The 18903-nt window shown below is 41.5% G+C and overlaps 1 protein-coding gene across 2 annotated transcripts in view; it reads left to right on the plus strand.

The window, feature by feature from the left end:
- Positions 1-18903, plus strand: part of MAP3K15 (mitogen-activated protein kinase kinase kinase 15) — a 233833-nt gene that overhangs the window by 138789 nt on the left and 76141 nt on the right. For both annotated transcript variants that reach the window (XM_077294642.1, XM_077294643.1), the window contains exons 5-6: positions 3151-3319; positions 6089-6195. In XM_077294642.1, the coding sequence (XP_077150757.1) occupies positions 3151-3319; positions 6089-6195 (276 nt within the window). The remainder of the gene's footprint in view (positions 1-3150; positions 3320-6088; positions 6196-18903) is intronic.

Here is an 18903-nt window from a genome sequence, read left to right on the forward strand (position 1 = left end):
TGTGTGGTACCATATTTTTCGGACTATGAGACGCACCGGACCAAAAGACGCACCCCAAATTTTGGGGTGGAAAATAGCAGAAAAAAGATTTGTGTAAGATGGGGGTCCGTCTTATTGTCCGAATTTAAGGTATCTTACCTGAGAGCCGGCAGTGGTACAACGGTGTCACACAAGGCAGGGTCCCTTCCTCAGGAAGCCAGCGATGGCAGAAGTGGGGCAATGCTGCAGTCCCGGGGTGCGATGCTGCAGGTCCAGTGTCTGCGGTGAGGCAGCGCTGGAGCAGGGTCCCATCCTCAGAATGCCATCTGCGGCAGAGTTGTGGCGATGCTGCGGCGGTGCGGAGTGCACCTGAGCAGGGTCCCTTCTTCAGGATGTCGGCAGCAGAAATGTGGCGGCGTGGCTGCCTGGTGTCCACGGTGAGCAGACTGCATCAACGGTTTCCCTGCGGCCGTGTGCCACCGGAGGCTTCAGGAAAATGGCCGCCGGAGGCTGTGCGTGCACAGATTGAGATCTCGGTGGATATTTTCCTGAAGCCTAGTGCCGCAAAGATTTCAATCTGCGCACGCACGGCCTCTGTCGGCCATTTTCTTGAAGCCTCCGGCGGCCCACGGCTTCAGGAAGATGGTCGCAGGGAAACCGGTGATGCAGTCTGCTCACCGTGGACACCGGGCAGCGGCGCCGCCACATTTCTGCCGCCGGCATCCCAAAGAAGAGACCCGGCTCATGTGCACTCCGCACCGCCCACAACCGCAGCATTGGCGCACCTCTGCCACAACCCCCCGGTAAGCCTGTGTTCGCACTATAAGACGCACCCCCCATTTTCCTCCCAAATTTTTTTGGGAAAAAGTGCATCTTATAGTCCGAAAAATATGGTAGATTACTACTTCTATACATACAGTGGAGAAAATAAGTATTTGATACACTGCCGACCTTGCAAATTTCCCTACCTACAAAGAATGGAGAGGTCTGTAATTTTTATCGTAGGCTCATTTCATCTGTGAGAGACAGAATCTTTTAAAAAATCTGTTTTCTTTTCTTTTTTTTTTTTTTTTATCACATTGTATGACTTTGTATGAGTGCAGAGTAGGAGGGCTTCTTAAAGAAAAACTAACAGGTCTATGAGAGCCAGAACTCTTGCTGGTTGGTAGGTGATCAAATACTTATATCATGCAATAAAATTTAAATTGATTACCGGTATGTAAAAATCTTAAAATGTGATTTTCAGTTTTTTTATTTTTAGATTCTGTCTCTCACAGTTGAAGTGTACGTACGATAAAAATTACAGACCTCTCCATTCTTTGTAGGTGGGAAAACTCGCAAAATCGACAGTGCATCAAATACTTATTTTCCCCACTGTGTATATATATATATTTACATATGATATACATACATACATACATACATACATACATACATACATAGTGTTTTTACATACTTAAAAATCACCTCTATCAACATATAAAACTGATTAACCAGATTGGTAAAAGGCATAACAAGAAAAAAATTCAAATGCCAGAATTGCGTTTTTTTGCCGTGTGCAACACTGCAATAAAAGGCATCAACACTTGTATCTGCCCCAAAATGGTATCAATAAAAATGTTGGCACAGGGCACAAAAAAACAAGCCCTCATAAAGCACCATCCACCATAAATTTAGAACATTGAAGCTTTCTGTAAAGGGTAACCCAATTTGTTTTTCAGCACTTAAATAAGAAAAAAAACTGCTATATTTGTTATCGCCGTAATCGTACTGACCTGGTGAATCATATTGCCACGTCATTTTCACCTTGCAAATAAAAAACATCAAAAACTATTGCAGAATTGCACTTTTTTTAATTTTGACACACTACATCAAATGATAAAATGGATGGTGTCATTCAAAAGTACAACTTATCCTGCCCCCCCAAAAAAAAACCTTCACGCAGGCAGCTATATCACTGGAAAAATAAGTTATGACTGATGGAAGAAAAAATGAAAGCACAAACAAACGGAACATTGCCTGGTCAGGAAGGGGTTAATAAAGATTGTAGTCTAAAAAAAATTGACAAAAATGTGTAAAAAAAAAAAAAAAAAAGTAAAATTAAAAAAATAATTGTAACACAAAACCTAATTTATGCAACAGATCGTTTTCTGATGATAGCTTCATTTGTACAGTCACAATTTAGTTCTATTCTTACTTGGATGATTGTAGCACACATGCCGCACTAATGTTATACTTTTGCATTCTTTATTGTATTACATTAATGAACGCATTATTGTTTGACTTGTATTTCACTGCTCTATTCCTGCAAATGGTCTGTGCCGTAGAGCAGGGGTGTCAAACTGCATTCCTCGAGGGCCTCAAACCATGCGTGTTTTCAAGATTTCCTTCTCATTGCACAAGGTGCTGGAATCATTCTGTGCAGGTGATTAAATGATCACCTGTGCAATACAAGGAAATCCTGAAAACATGACCTGTTTGCGGCCCTCGAGGAATGCAGTTTGACACCCCTGCCGTAGAGCATTTAGAGGGAATCTGTCAGCAGGTTTTTGGTATGTAATCTGAGAACGCCATATTGTAGGAGTAGAGACCCTGATTACAGGGATGTTTCACTTACTGGGCTGTGTTTTGCTGTTTCAATACAATCAGCTTTTAATCAGCAGGAGATTATCACCACAGGACAACTGGCCTTGGGCCTCCTAGTCCAACCACACCGCCAGCACTGATCAGCAGCTCTCTGTCACTATACAATGCACACAGGGAGCTGTGGTGCAGACTGGGTTATACACAGCTGAACAACGGAGCTCTGCCTGATCAGAAAACTATCACTCTATCATAACTGCTGCACCCAGTAAACTAAGTGACACATCACTAGAATCAGGGTCTTTGTCCTTACCTCATGCTTCTGTCAGATTACATAGCAAACACCTGACAGATTCCCTTTAAGAGACTGATGTACTCTAGCCCACCTTTTGGACTTTCACAAATATCTAGAATGAGGGTCCTGCAAGTCAAGTGCCATTTGATGGGGTAGCTGCCACATCCAAATGAAAAATGGGTAATTACACAAACAGCTTTGCAAGAAATCTCTACATATGCGCAGCTATCAGAGTATATTTTCCTTCTAAAGAAAAAAATAAAAAAAAGTCTTTTGTTTTTCATTTCTCATAGTGCATACTACAAAGAAACTCTGCTTAATGACATCAGGAAGGCCAGGGAGAAGTACCAAGGAGATGAACTTGCCAAAGAGCTATCCCGCATAAAACTGCGAATGGACAACACTGAGGTCCTGACATCAGATATTGTCATCAACCTGCTTCTGTCATACCGAGATATTCAGGTAACGGTCCAAGAAGAAAGCGTAGAATAGATACTGAAAGGCCGGGGTCCCACTAGTGTATCACACCGGATGCAGCTAGCTATCGACCATCTTGTACTGCGCTGCTGCGAGGGTGAGCCTAGTGTCAGTGCTATGTTCTCCGATGCTCTCGCATGACAGGATCGCGGCACAACTGCGGAGGAGACGGAGAAAGTCGTTTCTCCATCTCCTCTGTTTCCGGCGTCGGTGGGAATCGCACTGCACTTGGCTGATATTCAAGTGCAGCGTGATGTTTTACACGCACCCATAGACTTGCATGGGTGCATGCGATCCGAATTTGGCATGCAATCACAGCATGCTGCGATTTTTTTTTCCTGGTCCGGTTGGAGCAGGAAAAAAACCCATCACTGAGAACAGAAGCATAGGATTCAATTTGTACGAATGCAATCAGATTTTTAATCTGATTGCATTAGTCTGATTTAATCGCAAGCAGAAGCGAGCCCAAATAGCTATATCGAGAAGGTGTTTGCGTCACCACGTGACTTTCCGGCTAGTGTCCTACAATCAGATTTGGACCATACAGTAAGTACTGGGGTTATGGCATTTTTTCTTGTGATGGTGGTTAATCCTTCTCTATGACAATTTGCCTTTTTAAGTATTTGCGTAAATCATAGTAGAAATTGTACAGGCTGCATGGTACCCAGCAATATCAGGCCTTTATACACAGGCCTGTCATATGAAGCTGGCTATACAGTGGGGAAAATAAGTATTTGATACACTGTAGATGGGAAAACTTGCAAAATCGGCAAAGAATGGAGAGGTCTGTAATTTTTATCGTACGTACACTTCAACTGTGAGAGACAGAATCTTTAAAAAAAAATCCAGAAAATCACATTGTATAATTTTTACATAATTCATTAGTATTTTATTGCATGGAATAAGTATTTGTTACAATAGTAAAACAGAACTTAATATTTGGTACAGAAACCTTTGTTTGCAGACTTTTACTGTAGTTCTTGACCAAGTATGTACACACTGCAGCAGGGATTTTGGCCCACTCCTCCATACAGATCTTATCCAGATTTTTCAGGTCTCGGGGATGCAGCTGGGCAACATTGAGTTTCAGCTCCCACCAAATATTTTGTATTGGGTTCAGGCTAGGCCATTCCAGGAACTTGAAATACTTCTTAGAACCACTCCTTAGTTGCTCTGGCTGTGTGTTTTGGGTAATTTTTTATGCTGGAAGACTCAGCCATGACCCATCTTCAATGGTCTTCCTGAGGGATGGAGGTTGTTGACCAAAATCTTGAGATACATGACCCCCCCATCCTCCCTTCAATACGGTGCAGTCATCCTGTCTCCTTTGCAGTAAAGAACCCCCAAAGTATGATGTTTCCCGCACTATGCTTCATGGTTGGGACAATGTTTTTGGAGTTGTACTCATCCTTCTTCTTCCTCCAAACATGGTGAGTGGAGTTGATACCAAAATGTTCTATTTTGGTCTCATCTGACCACATGACCTTCTTCTATGCCTCCTCTGGATCATCCACATGGTCATTGGCGATTCTCTCACAATTGAACTGTACCTACAATTAAAAATTACCAACCTCTCCATTTTTTGTAGGTGGGAAAATTTGCTAAAATCAGCAGTGTATCAAATAGTTTTTTCCCCACTGTATATGTGGCTACAAATACAAAAAAAAGTTCCATCAGTGTTTCAGATCCAAGTTTCATCAGTATTTGGTCAATTTTTACCATCAGTATTTCATCATTTATTTTTCACATGTGTATATATATATTAAAATTGAATATTTGGAGTACTCTGTCCAAAAAAAAACACAGACATGTGAACAGCGCCGGAGAGTATAATGGGTATGTATTCTATCCGTAACAAAGGTGTACGACACTCGGATGTCTGAATGAGGCCTAAGATTGAGAAGTACAGGAAGGAAATGACATTTATTGGTCTATGAACGTGTCATGTTCAGGGGTACCACACTTTACAAAGTAAGCCAACATTTTGTGGGTCTCGGCCTGTTCGGAGCAGTGTAGTGGGTGCTCTGTGGAGAGGATGACTGTACGCTATCCTGTATGATTGCCGGGATATCCTTCTACGATTGATTAGCAACATCCACCCGGGTGCCGACCATATCCTTTCAAAGATTGAGAAATTACATGCTCCAATACCGGATGTTCTTAAAGGGGTAAACCGACTCTACTCACTTCTGTATTCGTAAGGGACTGGGGCCGGTGATATCACCTCTACAGGTCAGGTGCATGATATCTGCCGCTTGGGCACACAGGACAGCAGAGGTCTGTAACGGGACATCACCCGCTCAGCTCTCTATACAAGTGAGCACGGCAGGATTAAACTTCCCTGCGATTTGTTCTTTCTCACTGTAATTTAACAATTCCTCAAAATCCAGTTTCAGAATTAGCACTGGAAACGAGTTGGGTCAGTACGCTGAGAGATCTCTATCTGGATGGTGAGAGGTTGTGATTTACGTGAACCTGATAATTCACAAGGGAAAATGGTTAATCTGCCTTAATTGCCTATTAGATGACTAATGAAATATTGGCTAGAGAAAGGCAAATCTCAAAGCAGATAACGATTGATGTAATCTAATTTATACTGAACCGTACAAAACAAACAGTTTGCTTTTTATTTTTTTAATGAGCCCTCCCAATGGTCGCTTTATGTGGGGGCACCGTTTAACGAGCAGTGTGTATCCTGGGTGATTTTCTTGTGTGGTCTGTGAATACAGCAAATGACCATTTGTTTCATTTTAGGATTACAATGCGATGGTCAAATTGGTGGAAACTCTGGAAATGCTGCCAACTTGTGACTTGGCAGATCAACACAATATAAAGTTTCATTATGCCTTCGCACTCAATCGGTAAGAATCCCTTATTGAGGTTATTGATTTTGGGACTGTAGCTCTTTTTACTACTGTTCTCATGCAGAAGAGACATCTATTTATATAATTGCCTTAAATTGTCTGTCATCCACTTCCGTCTGGACATCCTCGAATCCCACAATCCACTGCACCGCAACGGAAGTATGCCGACCGCCATATTGGAATACCCAAGTGATGGGTACTCCAATATGGCACCCGCTGGTGGTACCAGGCCCTAGCGCAGTACCACCAGCAGGTCATCGATGGAAGCCCCCCCCCCGCTGCTGGGACTCCCCCGCCGCAAGAACCCAACGCCGCAAGGACCCCTCCCAATGGCTGGGATCCAGGCCGGCGCTGGGATTCCGGCCGCCGCCCGGATCCAGACCACCGGGGCACCCTCCCCGCTGGCCAGCCGTCTCAGTGCTGCAAAGCCTGCCCCCATTGGGACGTCACCACCCTCCTGACGCGATAGCATCAGGCCTCCATCTAGTTTAGTATATAAGTCTGAAAAGCACCAAAACGACCAGTTGACAAAGCGTTCAAGCCTTGTATTAGAGGCATGCCGATACTGCTAGACTCTCCAGGTGTAGGCATATAAGCCATACACGGCCCATAGGGTCCCTTTGTAAGTAAAAAAACACATAGCTGACAATACGTTTTCTTTATTACAGTGGATATCTGTAGAGGAACAGGTCTGCTATACTTTCCTACCCAGTTAAAAAAAAAAAGCAAGCCAGGCTAGCGAAACACTATTTATATATGGTATTTATGGTATATTCAGGGAATATGACATAAACGTATGGTAGAACCAGGGCACACCGATGAAAACTGCATCTCTCCTCAGGATGAGGCCCTGACGCACACCAATGTCAGTGGAGAGGTCAGAATTCCCTTTGATTTGTATGGGAATTCCCACTTTCTTTACCCTGAAAGAGTCTCCTAACGAGGCTTTATTCTTGATAGAGATGTTGCTCCCATTGGAGGGATCCATGTCTACTATACATTTACTATATGTGTAAGCGATGGTAATACCTCTTTAATAGAAATGCCTGCACCTTTTTTCCACGTATCCTATATATAAGGCCTAGGCACAATGTATACTGATCTGGAGAGTGTCTTTTAGGCCTCCATAAGGCTGAGCTATATCAGCCTGAGTAAAAATTGGACAGCAGACTGACTAATGTAACTCAGTAGGATTGTCCAGATGACCGGTTTTTCTCACAATCCGGGAGTCTTTGTGAGAAAAATGGCAGTTTGGCGTTCATTATTCTCTTCCGTATTTCAGATGATACTCGCCCATTCAAGTTTATAGGAGTGCGAGAAAAAGTCACATCACTTGGATTAGAGATGAACGGATCAATTTGTGCAGCTCAGTATCTGGCAGCTAGACGGGAGACCCTGAAGTCTCTTACATTCTAGCGTCCTCATTGCAAGTGTTTGATTTTTCATGACCGGCACGACGCTAACTTTGTGACATTTTAATAGATGAATGTGGATAAAATCCGCGCTGCTACGACAAATGATGGATCCAAATATAGTTATAAGATGTTTCGAGTGGTTTATTCAACGCGTTTCGAAGCTCATGGCTTCTTCTTCAGGAAGTTTCCACTCGAAACATCTTATAACTATATTTGGATCCATCATTTGTCGCAGCAGCGCGGATTTTATCCACATTCATCTATTATAACGGTTCTGAGAGGTCGCAGCGCCGACCTGTGGATCTGCAGCAGCTGACAACTACACGCTTTTACTTTGTACCACCAGGTGAGCAGTTCTCTCATAATTGATTGGAAACAGTCTTGGGGATAAGACCCTATTTGCGCTTTTTTTGTCTCCTACCTTTCTATACTACCTTTGTGACATGACGCACAGATGATGTCCCACAAACCCGGGCTGATCAGAAGCTGTGCTGGAGATGCTGGAAGGTAGGAGACTCGTGGGCCTGTTGTCTAGCAGCCAGTTACCTCTGACCTGAACGCTGGAACAGAGTCCCGCCTATAGATCTGCTCATCCCAAATACGGATCATCTGATTTTTAAGGCTATATTCCCATTATTAACATAGGAAACTATGTTTGGTCATGTACATTTTAAACTGTTGATGTACAAATACGGGAGTGTCATGGACATAAGATACAGACACATGGATAGTATATAGGTGAAAATCGTTTGAGATTTCTGGATGAAAATAAAATCGGAACTTTCTTTTGTACAATGTATGCCAGAGTATTACTATGGTGGCAAAAGTTGTAAGTGTGCGGACATCTCCGACTGCTCGAAGATAATGTTCAGATTGAGGATTATTATTACAGTAGAGTAGGATCCGGAACAATGAAGCCCAGTCAGGGATCAGGGCTTCAAGTGCGTTATCAGTAAGCTGCCGTCAAATAGAATAAGCGCCCTTCTTGGTAAGAATCCAGAACGTATCCTACAACGTCCCTGATGTCCAGATACAGCCCTGCGATTAGTAATGGCTATAGTTCACTTGTCCATATTTCCAAATGCTACTTATGAGACCAAGACATTTAAAAGGTGGAATTTTTAGAAGAAAGGGTGGAATTTATTGAAGTATCACAATTTTTCAAGGATGGAGTTAAAATGTCTTCTCTGCCTGTGGATTTTTCAACTGTCTTGTCTGCATATCTTTAACCCTGAACTAGCTGTAATGTGAGTCTAAAGAACTGGTTTACTCTTGAAACCGAAAAAAAGTGTGAAAGAAGTTGAAAATATTGTCAAAATAGATACTGGCAATATAGATTTCACAGTTTTTATTATATATACGCACCCTAAAAAGAACCTGAAAGAAGAGTCATGCTGCTCGAACTCCAGCAGCATGATAGATAGGATGGCTGCGTTATTGCAGAACTGTTTGTTTTTCTCTGAAACATTGCGGCTTGTGTGTATAGGGCGAGACCTGTTGGTCTAGGGGAGCAGAATAGTCACCCATGACACATTCTCCTGCCAACTTTTCAGCAGGGCTGTGGAGTCGGTAAGCCACAGTTGCGAATCCGACTCCGACTCCTGGATTTTATCAGGTTCCGACTCCGACTCCTTCATAAATGGCCAATTCGTAACAATAAATTTACTGTTGTAAAATATTAACATCGTGCTTATTCAGTTTCTCACCATCATATAAGTAATCAGACCACTTAGAGTAAAAACTATATTTATTAGAATACAATTAGAATATAGCAAATAACTTTTATAAACTTTTATAAACTCTTGTAAGTAAATATGCAATAAACACTGTTATGCAGTTAATAAGAAGAAATCTATAAATTTGTCCTCAGAAAAAGTATTTTTTTCTGTCAGATCCTCCTTCATGGATGCCCTCAAATCTGATCTAATTATTTTGAGAGCAGAGAACAACCTCTCTACACTAACTTGGGTTGGTGGCTAAGCAGTAACCACTCGGGCAACATCTCTGACAATGTCAGGATACAGAGGAATCGCTTGTTGCACTGTTATTTTTGATGAACGGTCAAATTTCTCAATTTCTTTTAGTGCACATGAAAAATTCTGCTGAAATGTACTGGCGGTGTTCTTTGATGGGGATGACTCTTCTTCTATGCGGGAATGCTTTGCACGTCCTTGTGATCCAAATATTTTTCGAAATTAAATTCTTCATCAGTTGATGAGGGTGAAGATGTGGCAGGATGACCAAATTCTTGTTCCTCCTGACTGTTCTGCAACCCTTTCATCCTTACTGCTATTTCAAACAGAGCTTCTTTTCCTTTAGTTAGCTGTTGATCATCTAGAAGAATCCGATGCATTGGGTCTACATAAACAGCTGCCAAAATAATGTTATTTTGTAATAGTAGCTCCTCTCTCCGTTTCATTGATGTAGCAATGCCACTTGCAATTAACCCTCCTCTTTGGGACAGGCGAAACATCAGGTTCTTCCACTTTTTTAAGAAAATACCTGGAGTTAAGTCCTCTGCTTGTAATTTTTTTAGTCATTGTAAATGGGTGCTCTAGCAATTTTTCCAGCTCAGTCACCTGATTCTACTGACTGTCATTTAGCGTCAGTTGAGGGTTAGCCATGTCTACAAGAAAGGTTTTCAGTTCAACCAAGCGCTGAATCATTAAGTAAGTACTGCCCCATCGTGTGGCTTGATCAATAATTGCCCCTTTTCCAGCACGTCTCTTCAAAATTGAGTCAACTTTAGGGGTTCTGGCAACAGTAGCCAATTTTCTCACCTTGCCAATCAGTACAGCAGCATGTCCTTCTTGCAGACTGTCTCTTACAGCCAGCTGTAGCGTATGCACAACACAGCGCATGTGATGAATGAAAGAACGTATTGACACAGTTTCAACAAGATCATCTAAACTATCATGTTGCTGTTCATCTGAAGCAACTTCAGTTTGCTCCTCAGTTACAATACTGTGTTCCTCTATTTCAAACATTTCTGTGTCTGTGGACCCAGAATGTTCTTCTAGCTGCTGGTCACCATCATTACTCTCATTCATTAGCTTAATAGTACTTATCATATTTGAAGCATTGTCAGTTACGACAGAAAGAACTTGCTCTTTTTTAAGTTCATAGTCTTGCAGAACCTTTTCCACCAAGACCTGGAGAAACTCACTGTGTGATGAGCTTTGGTGTCTTTTACTGCCAATGTCTTGATAACTATTTCATTTTTGTCACAAACAAATCGGACATTGATGGCAAAATAGAACACTCTGTGACGTGTGCAGGCATCCATTTTAAGAAACAGAAAGCGTCCCTTGAGAGTTTTTTTAAGTTCTTCCTTTTGTTTAAAAGCTTCTTCGATTACTAATTTTCTAATACTCTCTCTCTCCAGAGAAACACCAAGCTTGCGGGCCATTTCCCCATTCAGACACATAAAAGCTGGTCGTGAAAATAATGAAATAGGCACACTATCCTTTACAACGAGCTCTGTGATCTGTTTTTTTAAATGTATCTACTGTCATTGTCACAGTAACTTTGTCACTGACAAAATATCTTGCAACTGATGGCTGCAAAGTTCTCTGCTCCTTTGTTTGGGTGGAAGAGCTGGGCACTGGTTCATTAGTTTGGATGCAGTCTTTCTCAGCCACTGCTTTCAGTACTTCTGGATGAAAGCGCTGTAAATGTCTCTTTAGATTAGAAGCTCTGGTAGGAGCATTTTTATCTTTGCCTGAATATGCACTGATCTTGGCTTCACAGCATTTGTTTTCATCTGGATCATTTGTCATACACTGACAGACATAATGTTTTCTATCTTGAGTGATGGTGAAATGTTCAAATACAGCTGATTTAATGTGACACTTCTTTGACATTCTCAGGTTTTTAATTCTGCAATCACATTCCAAATGACAATTGTTTTTCCTAAAAACAATTGTACAAAATTATTGCCAGGTCGTACAACTGATATAGTGGTCAGTAATACTGTTATTCCTCATGTACTCACAGTTAACTGATGCAAAGTTTGTTGAAAGGATAATACTTCTTACAGTCTTCCTCTTCTGAGTAGCAGCTGTGAGATGCTTGGAAGACGCACACCTAGTAAACATCTAGTCTAGAGGAGGAGCTTTACTACTAAGAATTTGCAACATATTTTCACTTTCAGTTTCATACATTGTAAGTAGGGGAGTTGGGGCAGCATGAGGTTAACCAAGTATAAGATTAGATAAGGGCAGTGGAGAACAGTGACACACAAGAAGTAAGAAATGTCTCTATCTCCAGCAGAACTGCTTATCACTGTTGTTCATAGTTTGATAGAACATATATATTTGAGTAACATTTATAAAATTCATATGAAAGTTCAATTATGAAATACTAATAAAAAAAATTTAAAGCTGGAGTCGGTACATTTCTACCGACTCCAACCAAAACTAACTCCGACTCCACGACTCCGACTCCACAGCCCTGCTTTTCAGAGCATGTTTACACTTACATGCCATAGCATATTTCAGAAAAAAACATACATGGCTGCAATAACCCAGCCAGGTTCACATTACAACAGGTCGGGCAGCATGGAGCGCCTGTCTGAGTCCCTTTAATAGCCAAAGCAGTTTTGCTACGTCTTCATTTAACATGTATCCTCTTGAATTTGCTACTCCTTTTTTTTGGGGGGGGGGGGGGAGAAACTGCTTCTAATTGGTGATATATATTATAGGTATTATTTTCAGGTTTTTTTTTTTTTTTTTGTGAACGACAAGAAAGGTGGAGAACACTCAGTTCGTGATTCATTAATATTAAAACTGGCGTCTTGTGCATAAGCCATAGAGGGAAGCTATCATCAGAATTAGGTTTTTGTGTTACATGTATTCTACTTTTATAATTTTGGCAATTTTTTCATGATTTTTATTGAAAAACAATAAGAATCGAATATACTGTTCAATATTTAAAACAAATAATCTGGTTCAGGAGATTGATATAACTATTCCATAGGGAGACCTATATATATATATATATCAGGGTGCCAAGGAAATGCATGGTAAAAAGTAAGTAGCAAGTTTTTGAAGGTCTTACCTCCTAATTTTGTTCCTTTTTGGTCATAGATATTTAATGTTTTTCTTTTTTTCGTCATGCATATCCCGCGTTATGTATGGTATGTTATGCCATTTACCGATCAGATTAATTATTTTTTACGCGAAAAACTGAACTGACTGCTACTAACTACTGATACATGTACAATGTACATAATTGTGTAATGGACATTTACTGTAATAGAATGCTTACTGCCATTTTATGTTTTTTTAATTATAAATAGTATATCCGGTTAAAGATATGATGACAAACTGAGTGGATGTTGTGTGTACAATATTGTGGATAATGATAAACATGGAATAATTCACATGCCTTGAGCAAGTGGTAAATATACGGTAAATTTAATGTCAACATATTTTACATGGTGAATCCTTATGCCAAAAGGAACAAATTTGAGGGGTAAGACTTACCAATTTGCAAAGTTCATTTTTCCTTGGCACCCTAATATATATACAGTACAGACCAAGTTTGGACACACATTCTCATTTAAAGATTTTTCTGTATTTTCATGACTATGAAAATTGTACATTCACACTGAAGGCATCAAAACTATGAATTAACACATGTGGAATTATATACTTAATTTCAGCTGTTTCACACTTTTTTGTTATGTCTTATATTATAGGTTCTTCAAAGTAGCCACCTTTTGCTTTGATGACTGCTTTGCACACTCTTGGCATTCTGTTGATGAGCTTCAAGAGGTAGTCACCGGGAATGGTTTTCACTTCACAGGTGTGCCCTGTCAGGTTTAATAAGTGGGATTTCTTGCCTTATAAATGGTGTTGGGACCATCAGTTGTGTTGTGCAGAAGTTTGGTGGATACACAGCTGATAGTCCTACTGAATAGACTGTTAGAATTTGTATACGGCAAGAAAAAAGCAGCTAAGTAAAGAAAAACGAGTGGCCATCATTTCTTTAAGAAATGAAGGTCAGTCAGTCCGAAAAATTGGGAAAACTTTGAAAGTGTCCCCAATTGCAGTGGAAAAAACCATCAAGCGCTACAAGGAAACTGGCTCACATGAGGACCGCCCCAGGAAAGGAAGACCAAGAGTCACCTCTGCTTCTGAGGATAAGTTTTTCCGAGTCACCAGCCTCAGAAATCGCAGGTTAACAGCAGCTCAGATTAGAGACCAGGTCAATGCCACACAGAGTTCTAGCAGCAGACACATCTCTACAACAACTGTTAAGAGGAGACTTTTATCCAGTATACAGGATGATTACCTGTTGTGTATTTTCCTCACACCTTAATGGCTGCTATTAAACTAATCTCTGTTAGGACAGATCTGTTCTTTTCCAACTGCAGTTTACCAACAATGTCTACAGGGAGTGTGAGGCGGTCTGAGACACGCCCCCTGCCTGCTCATTGGTCCAGGCTGCTGCTCTCTCCCTCCCCTGCAGATTTTTCTCCTTAGATTGTATCACAGGGAGTCGCTGCAGAATAATTTCTGATCCAAAAAGAAGTGAATTGAGTCATTTCTGGTCACGTACAGAGAGAAATCGGCATCAGTAAATGATAGCCTAAGTGGTGCTTTCAAAGGAAATTATGTTATTTTACCAGCACAATATAATATGAGTATAATATGGAGTTGGTAAACCTGCTGATAAAAGTGTTTTCATGTTTTAGCCCCCCCCCATGGTTTTTGCACTGTAACTAAAGAAATAAATTGACTTTAAATGTCAGCAAGTATAAATTGGTAAAGCTCCTGTAACTCGCTGAAAAGCATCAGGCAGCTGCTTGTGGATGAGTAACAAAGGCTTCATCCCTACACCTGCCTGACCACCGCCGTAGTGTCATCTACACCACATCGGAGGGAATGCTAATCTTCCCTGTTACTGGAGCGGGCAACATGTCTACCTAACTACTTCATCCATCTATTAGTGGATGTGATGGTCCATAAATCACAGCGGCAGCACTAAATGCCTGCCGATTAGCTACTTGTATGCTGACCGCCGGTCATTTCATAGCCTGTTTGTATAGGCAGACCGCTCTTCACATGCGCACAGAGCAATCAGTGATAAATCTTACTGGGCACATAGGCTGCCACTATTCTCGGCAGCACAGGTCCTGTTTAAACAGGACAATGCAATGTTAAAAATGATGATCCTTTTGTAAATTAAAAGCTCATTTCACCTTTCTGATCGTTGGGCGATCAGCTGCCTGTTTATACTGTCCGATTGTCATAAAACAAGTGCACATAGGAGCGCTCCTTCATGATAATCGTGCAGTGTAAATGCATCTTAAGAAGAATCCTATTCCCTTAGTAAGATACTACAGAGGCATTATACAGCTGAAGAATAAAAGTATTTGGAAGTCAAGAAATTCCATTCTCTCCTATACTGATGAGTGCTGATCCCCTGTACACTATGGTTGGGGTTTATGTATTTTATTTTTTACTAGTTAGGTCCATTGATTCATGATTTTTTTTTCTTTCATATTCTGGGCGCAGCGATCCAATGTCACAATTCTTTCAGTACCAACCTACACCTATAGGGAGCGATAACCTATGGCTAACATATTTTCTGGTGTGGGAAAATATATGGAGATAAGAGCCACTAGCTGCTACGTTGTAGAAACATTGAGACTTATACAACATGATGCTAGAGAAAACACAAACATCAGGCGCACTCACTATTTTCAGGGGGTTTTTCATTGGCTTCCTTTTATTAACAAGCTGCTGAGTATATAATCCCACGGCTTATCTTTACTGGACTAGTATATAATTATAAGAAGGTCTTTAGGCCATTTTACATTCTGTCCTTGCTGTGGCAGTAGGCTCCCCGTAAGTCACTGCCTCCGGCAAAATAGCACAACCTGGAGCGATAAGTCGGCACAGACATACGCTGAATAATCTTTCGCAGAATTTATTGCCAGGTACTAATAATTAAACCAAAGAACACTACTTAGCAGAATAAACATTGTGCCCTAAGCTGAGTAATTAATCCGGTTAATAAATAAAATATGGGAACATTGTGTTGCCGCTGCTCTTACCTTACTGTGTCGCCTGCTGTTCATAGAACAGTCTATTGTAGGTATTTGCATACAATTCTGCAGCCATTAAAAACCAACGTACTGTATGATGAACTGCTTTTGACAGTGTTGGCTTCACATCTGCTTACAAGTGTCAAGAACATTTACCCATGATAAACCATGTGTTACAAAACCTGACTAAAGGAAATAGAGCAGTTTTTACTTAAATGTATGTATTTTTGTGGGGAAAAAATGGTGTAATGTAGTTTTATAAAAAATTTAGTCAGTAGGACAGCCCGGTACTGGACTCTAATACCTCCAAATACCAGGGATTTCAATAAGTAAAATACAAGTTTTACTGAATTTTTTACCACAAGCCTACATATCGTTCTGCTCCACTTCTTCATACCGTTCTGTCCATGGTTATGACTGCACAAGCACATGGGTAGCGTACAAACCAGGGGGACAAAAACCTGAACCTGACAAATTCCTGTTCAAACTGGTAAAATCCCTCCTCTGACCCTGGTCTGTCCCTACCTGACCATGGAGGTTGGCTTCCTACGATTACGCAATGGTTCTCCCACTCAGTGACGGTTCACCCCGAATGCCCCGAAGCACCTAGTATTGCTATGCCTGTGTAGTAACTCACTCGGGAGAATAGGTTATACACTAAAAACTGCAACTGACCCTGCCGATTCCTGTACAGACTAGATACCCTGACTCCGCAGTCCCTAGTGGGACAGAGCCTGAACCACAGACTAGGAGATGACAACTCTGGCCTAAAAGGCCTGAGGATAAACTGAAGATAGGGCAAACTATAGTAAAGAAATAGCAAGGCGAAAACCCTTAGCTGGAATCTCCAAACATTAATACAATGTCAGAACAGCCAAATGAATCTACCACCAGCAGGAAACGCCAGCCGGGGGACCGAATACAAAGCTGCACCCAAAAGGTGATAGGCACACAAATGAAAACACCTGTGATAAGCTAAACCGACCTCAGCCAGAAAAGCAGACCCCATACACCCAGAGGAACGGCATGTCTCCTGTGACTCGGCAGAAACAGAAGCCGACAAGAAAACACAAGCACAAATATCGAATCAAGGAGCATGACATCCACAGATCGGAATACATGTACAATGTGTTCCCTACATAACAGCCTTTCTGTATTACAGTCCACAAAAGATGGTAGTGGATCAAAAAAGGTGCTAATAGTAATAAAGGGGACATCTTATCATAGGCAACCCTTTTAATATGAAACTTGCAATAAGTAGTAGTATGTTTGCATTCATACACAAGCAAGGAAGCTATGAACGATGCTACTGATTTGTTTTCTTCTTGCCTAGTCGATCCTAATTGGATATGTGTACAATTACAAGAAGGAAAATAGAAAATGTGGATATATGTGGACACTGTGAGATGTCAATCAATAGTTCGTATAATCTGCATCAAGATGAAGATCTGTTTCAGTTAAAGGGGTTGATGCATGCCCTTTCTTCATATCTGTTTCAATTAAAGGGGTTGATGCATGCTCTATCTTCAGAGTTACAGTGCTTCCCTGGCTCCAAGCTTCTTGCTTTCCAGAGGAGAGGATGGTTCACTCCTGATGATTGACCAGGTTGGACCAGTGGCGTTGTTGCGTCGCTGAACTGAACTGTTCGCTTTCCCATGATGCAAAGAGTGGCTGCTTTGCCTTTGCAGCATCAGTGGTGTGCATGAACGCTGAATGTGACCTGATCCAGTGATGCGACCAGTTTCAGAGCAGCACTTGCAATCTCTATAGTAAAGAACTTGTAAGAGCTGCGCTGCTTGCCTAGGACAACTACCACTTGGTAGACAGTAGTGGTGGCCTGCAAACTAAGTAATGAGCCGTAAACTATACATTTAGGGTAAGTCTACACAGGGCGTTTTTGCTGCGTTTTTTTTTGCTAATTTTCAGCTGCTATTTACAGTACCAGCAAAGCCCACGAGATTTCAAAAATCTCATGCACACACATTGTTTTTTTGTATCATCAGGATTTTGTGCTTTGCTGCTTTTTTTGTACATAGAGCATGTCACTACTTTCAGTGTTTTTGCAGCGTTTTTCACCGATTGACTTGAATGGGTGGTAAAAAAAATGCTGCTAATACGCAGGTTGAGTTTTGTTGCAGCGTATTTGCTGTAGAAAAGTCAAGGATAGCCGGATGTGACCTCACACTCGGCTCTGCTATATCTAGATGGCAGGCTGCATGGTGCGTCCATGCAGCTTATCCAGCAGAGCGGACCCGAACCCCATTCACTTGAATGGGGGGCCTGACAATACAGTGTTTGACATGCTGTCATATGCATAACAGCGCCGCAAACACCGCTTCTGATCGGCGGGGAAATCATTCCCACCGGTCAGAGAGCCGCGGTTCCGATACTGTCAGAAGACAGCAGGAGCGCTCAGCTGTGATCGGAGGTATAAACTTTACCTCCGGTCCCTGGTGTCAGCTGATGGGACAACTGCTCCCATCGTCTGACACCTACAGCCGCTAATTACAGTGACAGCAAGAGTGGCGGATGGAAGTATTCATCTGCCGCTCCTGCGCTATAAATAAATAATAAAAAAAAAAACTGCAACCCCCAGCTGTCAGCTTAAGCAAGGCTAGTTATCAAGAATAGAGGGGTCCTCACGCTTTAAAAAAAAAAAAAAAGTAAATAAATATTTTTAAAAACGGCGTGGGGTCCCCCCCATTTTTGACAACCAGCGTTGCTAAAGCAGACAGCTGGGGGCTGGTATTCTCAGGCTTGTAAGTGGCCATTTATATAGGCCCCCCAGCCTAAAAATAGCAGCCCGCCGATGCCCAGAAAAGGCGCATATATTAGATGCGCCAATTCTGCTGCTTTATCTGTCTCTTCCCACTTGCCCTGTAGCGGTAGCAAGCGGGGTAATGAGGGGTTAAATGTCACCTTCCTACTGCAAGGTGACATTAAGCCTGCTTAGTAATGGAGAGTGTCAATAAGAAACCTCTCCACTACTAATCCTATAGTGGTTAAAGGGTTAATCAAACACCACACAGTAAGAAAAAAGTATTTTAATGAAATAAAACAATATACACAGTTTTGCCATCTTTATTGTTCTTCCATTCCAAGCGAAGCCCTCGATCTCCTGAAATAAAATAATAAACCAACACAAATACTCCCTGTTCTGACACAGTACAATATAACGAGCAGTAATTCATATCTGGGGGAGATTAAGTTTAGAACCGGGAACGGTGCTAATGC

The sequence above is a fragment of the Ranitomeya variabilis genome, chromosome 3, assembly GCF_051348905.1.
Source record: "Ranitomeya variabilis isolate aRanVar5 chromosome 3, aRanVar5.hap1, whole genome shotgun sequence".
Taxonomy (NCBI): Eukaryota; Metazoa; Chordata; class Amphibia; order Anura; family Dendrobatidae; genus Ranitomeya; species Ranitomeya variabilis.